This window comes from Penaeus monodon, chromosome 1 (genome assembly GCF_015228065.2).
Source record: "Penaeus monodon isolate SGIC_2016 chromosome 1, NSTDA_Pmon_1, whole genome shotgun sequence".
Taxonomy (NCBI): Eukaryota; Metazoa; Arthropoda; class Malacostraca; order Decapoda; family Penaeidae; genus Penaeus; species Penaeus monodon.
In genome coordinates this window covers 60,538,577-60,546,076 of record NC_051386.1, presented here as the reverse complement: position 1 = coordinate 60,546,076, position 7,500 = coordinate 60,538,577, and the positions used below count along the sequence as shown (strand labels likewise).

Below are 7,500 nucleotides of genomic sequence, written 5' to 3'. Positions count from 1 at the left end.
CACATGCAGTATCCACAGGTTTCATTTTGCTTACATATAGATGGTGTATTAGTACTTAGAAGTCATTTAGTACCTGATATTGCCGGTTTACCCATATTCTTTGAATTTTCTGGAAAAGTTGTTTTATTATATTGGTTTAATTAGTTACTGTTATTAACATGCTCTTTGTTGTTATTATTATTATTAATATTATTTTATTATTATTATTATTATTATATTAATATTATTAACATTATTATTATTATTATTATTATTATATTATTATTATTATTATTATTATTATTATTATTATTATTAACAGTGATAAGTGTAATACAGATAAAGTTTTCCTTTCCAAAATTTCAAGGAATGAGGTAACTAGGTGAGGTCTGACTCCTGACTCCTTGGTAACAAAGCACCTCTGAAGCCTGTCTATGTGAAACAAGATTGATAAATAAAACCACTATGAAAAGGATATGCATACATTAACTCCTGGCATCAACAGGTTAAGTTGCTGGGTGAAGCAGTTATCAATTTATCACAGAGGGCTTTTGGCAAGGTCATAGGAGCACCTATGATTAAATTCAATAAAAAAATGCCAAATAAAAAAAAAATCCATATGGTTTCCCTCATATTACCTTTTTATATGTAGACTTATAAGTTACGAAGATCGCAGATGTTATGAACAAAACAAAAAATAGATACTCATTTCTTTAGTTCATATTAACCCAGATCCGAAAGGCATGGCATATACGTTAATACCAAGCCCACAGTGAGTTTACATTATTAATTGTTCTTACACAGAGATGGCTATACTTGTACTAAATCACCAGTGAGCCAATTATGAGTACTGCCTGTCTCTCCTGTTTACCTTTTTTCTTGATTTTTGTAAATATTTTATGTTATCTTATGTTGCTGCTACTAATATCTAAAACTTTATAGTAATTATAATGTCTTTAATAAAAAACCCACAAAATTTATATTAAAAAAAAATTTTCCCCAACAGGGGAAAATAAAATTGGGGAAGAAAAATTTCCCTTTTTTGGGGGATTCTCCCCCCTTTTCAAATTGTAAAAAATTTTTAAAAAATAATAATATAAAGGGGTTTTCTGCTCCCCCCCCCTGAAACTTTTCCTTGTTTCCCCCAAACCCCTTTTTTTTTTTTCCCTTTCCCCCCTTTTTCCCCCTTTTTTTTTTTCTTTTTTCCCCTCTCCTTTTCTCCTCTTTTCTCTCCTTTTTAAAAAATTTTACCAAATTTTTCTTTTCTTCTCTCTCCCTTTTTCTTTTCCTCCTCTTCCCCCCTTTTTTTCCCCTCTCTCTTTCTCCTCTCTCTCCCCCCTTCTCTTTTCCCCCCCTCTCTCCTTTTCCTTTTTCCCCCCCTTTTCCTTTTTTCCCTTTTCTCTTTTTCTTCTCTTTTCCTCTCTCTCTTTCCCCCCTTTTCTCTTCCCCCCTCTTTTCTTTCTCTCTTTTCTCTCTCTTTTTTTTCTCCTTCTCTCTCTTTTCTCCTCTTTCTCTTCTCTCTCTCTCTCCCCTTTTTTCCCCTTTCCCCTCTCTCTTTTTCCCCCCCTCTCTCTCTCCTTTTCCCCCTTTTCCCTCTCTCTCCCCCTCTTCTCTCCCTTTTCCCCCTCTTTTTTTCTTTCCCTCCCTTTTCCCCCCCTCTCCCCCCTCTTTCTCTCTCTCTTCCTCTCCTTCTTTTTTTCTTCTCTTTCCTCCTTTTCTCTTTCCCCTCCCTTTTTTTTCCTCTCTCTCCTCTTTTTTCTCTCTCTCTCCCCTTTTTTTTTTTTTTTTCCCCTCTCTCTCTTTTTCCCTTTTTTTTCCCTTTTTTTTCTCCCCTTTTCCTCTCCCTCTCTTTCTTCCTTCCCCCCCCTCCTCCCCCTTTTCCCCCTTTTTTTCCTCTCCTCTTTCCCCTTTTCCCCTTTTCTTTCCCCTTTTTTCCCTCCTTTCCCCCCCCCCCTCTCCTTCCCTCCCCCTTTCTTTCCCCCTTTTCTCTCCCCCCCCTCTTTTCCCCTCCCCTTTTTTCTCTTTCCCTCTTTTTCCCCCCCCCCTCTCTTTTTTCTCCCTTTTTTTCTCTCTCCTCTCCCTCCCTTTTTCTTCTCTCTCTCTTTTTTTTTCCTTTTTTCCCCTTTTTTCTTCCCCCCCTTTCTTCTCTCTCTCTTTTTCTCTCTCTCCCCTTTTTTTTTCCCCCTCCCCTCTTCTCTCTCTCTTCCCCCCTTTCTCTTTTCCCCTTTTTTCCCCTCTCTCCTCCTCTCCCTCCCTCTTTCCCTCTCTCTCTCTTTCTCTCTCCCCTTTTTTTCCTCCCTCCCTTTTTCCCCCTCTCTCCTTTTCTCCTCTCTCTCTTTCTCTTCTCTTTTTCTCTCCCCTTTTTTTTTTCCTCTCCTCTCTCCCTTCCCTTTTTTTTTCCCCCCCCCCCCTCCTCTCCTTTTTTCTCTTTTCCCCTCTCACTCTCTCTCTCCTTTTTTTTCTCTCTCTCCCCTCCCCCCTCCTCTCTTCCTTTCCCCCCTTCCCCTCTTTTTCCCTCCCCTCCCCTTTTTTCTCCTCCTCCCCTTTTTCTCTCCTTCCCCCTTTCTCCCTCCCCCTTTTCCCTTTCCCCCCCCCTCCCCTCTTTCCTTCTCCCTTTTCCTCTCCCCCTTTTTTTTTTTTTCCCCCCTCTCCCCCCCCCCCTCTCTTTTTTCCCCTCTCCCTTCTTCTTTCCCCCCCTTCTCTCCCCTCTCTCTTCCCCTCTTTTTTTCTTCTCTCCCCTTTTCCCCCCTCTCTCCCCTTCTTTTTCTTTCTTTCCCTTTTCTCCCTTTTTTCTCTCCCCTTCCTTTTTTCCCCCCTCCTCTCCTTCTCTCCTCTCTTTTTCCCCCTTTTTTTTTCCCCTTCTCTCCTTTTTTTCCTCTTCTCTTCTTTTCTTTTCCCCCTCTCTCTCTCTCTCTTTTTCTCCCTCTCTCTCCCCTTTTTTTTTCCCCTCTCCCTTTCCCTCCTCCTCCCCCTTCCCTCCTCTCTCTCGGGGCTCTCTTTTCCCCCTCCTTCCCCCCTCTTTTTTTTTCCCCCCCCTTTTTTTTTTTTTCTCCTCTCTTTTTTTTTTCCCCCTTTTCCCCATTTTTCCTCCTTTTTCCCCCTTTTTTTCCCCCCCCCCCCCCCTTTTCTCTCCCCTCCTCCCTTTTCCTTTCCCCTTTTTCTTCCTCCTCTTTTCCCTTTTTCTCTCCCTCTCTCTCCCCTTTTTTTTCCCCTCTTTTTCTTCTCTCTCCTCTTCTCCTTTTTTTTCCTCTCTCCTCTCTTCTCCCTCTCCCTCTTTCCCTCTCCTCTCTCTCCTTTTTCCCCTTTTTTTTCCCCCCCTTTTTTTCCCCCCCTCCCTTTTTTTTTCCCTTTTCCTTTTTTCTTTTTTTCCCTTTTTCTCTCTCTCTCTCTTTTCCCCTCTCCTCTCTCTTTTCCTCCCTCCTCTTTTTTCCCTCCTTCCCCTTCCTTTCCCTTCCCCCTCCCCCCCCTCTTCTCTCTCTCTCTCTCTTTCCCCTTTTTTTTCCCCCCTCTCTCTTTTCCTTTTTCTCTCCTTTTTCCCCCCCCCCCTTTTTTTTTTTTTTCCTCCCTTTTTTCTCTCTTTTTTTCCCCTCTTCCTTTTTTTTTTCTCTCTCTCTCTCCTTTTTCCTTTCCCCCCCCCCTCTCCCTTTTTTTTTCCCCCCTTTTCTTCTTTTTTTTCCCCCTTTTCTCTCTCCCCTTTCCCCCTTTTTATTCTTTTCCTTTTTTTCTCTCTCTCTCCTCCTTTTCTCTCCCTTTTTCCCCTCCCCTCTTCTCTTCTCTCCTCTCCTCCTCTTTTCTCCTCTCTTCCCCTTTCCCCTTTTCCCCTCTCCCCTTCTTTCCTCCTCTCTCCTTTTTCTCCTCTTCCCCTCTTTTTTCCCCTTCCCCCTTTTTTTTCTCCTCTTTCTTCTCTTTTCTCTTCCTTTCTCTCCTCTTCCTTTTTTTCCTCCCTTTTCCTTTTTTCTTTTTCCCCCCTTTTTTTTTTTTCCCCCCCTTTTTCCTCCCCCCACCCCTTCCCCCCTTTTTTTTTTTTTATTTTTTTTCTTTTCTTCTTTTCCTTTTTCTCCTCTTTTTTTTTCCCCCTTTTCTTCCCCTTTTGGGTTTTTTTTTTTTTCCTTTTTCCCAAAAAAAAATTTTTTTTTTTCCCTTTCTCTTTTTTTTTCTTTTTTTCCCCCTTTTTCCTTTCCTTTCCCCTTTCCTCTTTTCCTCCCCCTCTCCTTTTTTTTCCCCCCTCCCCTTTTTTTTTCCCTTTTCCCTTTCCCTCCTTTTCCCTTCCTTCCCCCCCTTTTTTCTTCCTCCCCCCCTTTCCCCTTTTCCCCTCTCCTTTCTTCCTCTCCTCCCTCCCCTTTTCTCTTTTTCCCCCTCCCCCTCCTCCCCCCTCCTCTTCCTCCCTCCCCCCCCCCCCTCCTCCCTCCCCTTTTTCCCCTTTTTTTTCCCCCCCCCTTTTCCCCCCCCCCCCTCCTCCCTCTCCCTCCCCCCTCCCCCTTTTTTCCCCCTCTCCTTTTCTCCCTTTTCCCCTCTCTCCTCCCCTTTTCTCTTTTTTCCTCTTCTCTCCTCTTTTTTTCTTTTCCTCTCTCCTTTTCCCCCCTTCTCCTCTTTTTCCCCCCCCTCCTCCTCCCTTTCCCCCTTTTCCCCTTCCCCTCTCCTTCCCTTTTTCCCCCCCTTCCCCCCTTTTCCCTTTTTCCTTTTCTCTCTCTTCTCTCCCCCTTTTTCCCCCTTTTCCCCCTCTCCCCCTCTCTTTTCCTCCCCTTTTTTTCCCTTTTCCCCTTCCCTCCCTTTTCTTTTTCTTTCCTTTCCCTCCCCTTTTTCTCTCCCCCTTTCCCCCCTTTTTCCTCCCCCTTTTTTTCCCTCCTCCTCCTTCCCCTTCTCTTTCCCCCTCTTTCTTTTCCCCCCCTTTTCCCTCCCCCTTCCTTTCTCCCTTTCCCCCCCCTTTTTTTCTTTTCCCCTCCCTTTCTCCCTTTTTTTCCCCCCCCTTTTTTTTTCCCCTTTTTCCTTTTTTTCTCCCCTTTTTTTCTTTCCTTTTTTTCCCCTTTTTTTCCCTTTTTCTCTTTTCCCTTTTTTTTCTTTTTCTCTTTTTTTTTTTTCTTTTTTCTCTTTCCTTTTTTTTCCTCTTTTTCCCCCTTCCCTCCTTTTTTTTCCCTCTTTTTCCCCCCTTCCCTTTTTTCCCCCCCCTTTTTTTCCCCTTCCTTTTCCTCCTCCTCCTTTTTCCCCCCCTTTTTTTCCCCCCCCCTTTTTTCTCCCCTTCCCCCCCTTTTTTTTTTCCCCCCCCTTCCCCCCCTTTCCCCCCCCCTTTCCCCCCTCCTCCTCCTCCTCCTCCTTCCTCTCTTCTGCCTCCTCTTCTTGCCCTCCTCCTCCTCCTCCTCCTCCTCCTCTCTCCTCCTTTCCTGCCTCCTCCTCCCTCCTCCTCCTCCTCTTTCTCGCTGCCGCCTCCTCCTCCTCCTCTCTCTCCTCCTCTCCTCCTCCTCCTCCTCCTCCTCCTCCACCTCCTCCTCCTCGCCTTCCTCCTCCTCTCCTCTTTCCTCCTTCTCCTTTTATTCTTTCTTCTTCTTTCTTCTTCTTCTTCTTTCTTCTTCTTCTTCTTCTTCTTTTGCCTCCTCCTCCTCTTTTGCCGCCGCCTCCTCTTTTGCCTCCTCCTCCTCTTTTGCCTCCTCCTCCTCTCCTCCTCCTCCTCCTCCTCCTCCTCCTCCTCCTCCTCCCCCCTTTTACACCCTAACCCTCTCACCTCCCCCAGTTACCCCTCTTCCTCCTCCTCCTTGTTGTCTTTTCCTGTAGGGTTGTTGTACTTTATTCATTTTTTATGGATATTATAATTCACCTTTATAGTTGAGAATTGATGCATTAAGATGTTTTCCATCTTTGGCCTACAGAGTTCTAGTGAAGTGACACTGGACCCAGCACTGGCCATGCGGATGAGGGCCAATACCGTGTCTGGGGGAGCAACCCACTACTTAACCCCCTCCACGGCACCCCAGCGAGCAGCACCCCCACCCCCCTCTGTGGCGCACATAACCCTCAACAAGAGGACCTTTGCACAGCTGCACTCAGAGTATGGGATTCCGATTCTCCGCGACAAGGAGGAATTCAGGAAGAAAAAGGGGAAGCTCAATGGCAGAGGTTCCGATCACCAGCAGACTAAAGATTCGGACGGTGTAGTTGTAACAAATCTCATTGACGTGTAAAAGGCCAAAGATTAGGTTCCAGATGACCTTTATTAAATGTGCTTTGTCCGGTGATTTTTAGATTTTGGATATACTTATTAAAGGGACTGCCTAAGACAACCAAGTAAGATATTGAATCTGAGTATTTCTAAATGTCTTGTTAAATAAGATGTCTCCATTGTGGTTAATATTTATTTTGTTATGCATGGCTTTTTAAATTTACATACTGTACAGCCTATCTTGTTCATTTGGATTTTGTTTTTACTGTTGAAGGGATGTGTTAATTTAGAGTTAATTAGATTGAAATTTATTTATTGGTTCCTAGGACAGTGGACCTACAAGATTTTAAAAACTACATTACCAAACCAATTATTCTTTTTCTTGTGCGAGAGATGTTTATTGATATATAGCCAGGATGAAGATGACTATAGACTAGTGCACATCATTTGTTCATTTTTTAATCATAGTTTCATTGTCAACAGCACCAGCATGAAGAGTTTTATGAAAGTGAAATTCTCTGCTTAATGTATCGCTTAAATTAGCTGACCAGTGAGTCACAGGCAGTGCTATATGATTGTGCAGATTGTGTATCTGCTATAACTTCTTTATGTGTCTTCTGTGCTTTTATGGAGACTACCTAAGGTTTCTGTCAGTTTCCATTAGGTTGTCCCACTCCTTACCAAACAATAATAAGAAGAAACATCTTTTTAATCAAGTGTATTGGTATTTTGAATGCATTCCTTGCCAACAGAGAATCTTGATTTTTAAAAGCAACTTTGTTGATGTTGCAAATACAAGGAGCCACAATGACATTTTAATGCAAATTATATATTATGTGTTCCCATACATTCTTCATTAACCTGGGAGTGCTACCTTGCAACACCTGGAAATTAAAAATGCACAAAAATATTGACAGTGAAAACAAGTAAATTTTGTATACAAATAAAAGAAAAAATTTACCCATTTTCATTTAGCACAGAGTGATATTAAGAAATAATTCAAAATAAGGTTTATTAATGTTTTGAAATATTAAGATTTCTTTTAATGAATGCAGTGCTAAATACACAGTTACATTTTGTTGAACAGGATAATTACAAGTTAACAAGTACAATTTTATTCCATAGAAACCCAAGGCAACACTGTATGGCCTTTTTATACAATGTGCCAGAGAGGATGGAAGGAAAGGGAGTTTACTAAGTTTCTCAATAGAAATTGGAATTTAATAAATTCCAATTAACGTGTAGTTGTGTTTTACATGAATCTGCATGGCAGGTGCAACACGTCACTATGAGTATCTGCATATGTGGTTTAGAAATAACTTTTGGGGAGAAGGGGAGCAGGCAGCTAAGTATCTTTGTCTAGCTGTTCC

The 7,500-nt window shown here is 42.7% G+C and overlaps 1 protein-coding gene across 1 annotated transcript in view; it reads left to right on the top strand.

The window, feature by feature from the left end:
- LOC119575220 (sesquipedalian-1-like) overlaps nt 1–372 on the top strand; it is a 6,241-nt gene extending 5,869 nt beyond the window's left edge. The window contains exon 5 of the mRNA XM_037922723.1: nt 347–372. Within this exon, the coding sequence (XP_037778651.1) occupies nt 347–357 (11 nt within the window). The 3' untranslated portion in view covers nt 358–372. The remainder of the gene's footprint in view (nt 1–346) is intronic.
- The last annotated feature ends 7,128 nt before the right edge of the window (nt 373–7,500 follow it).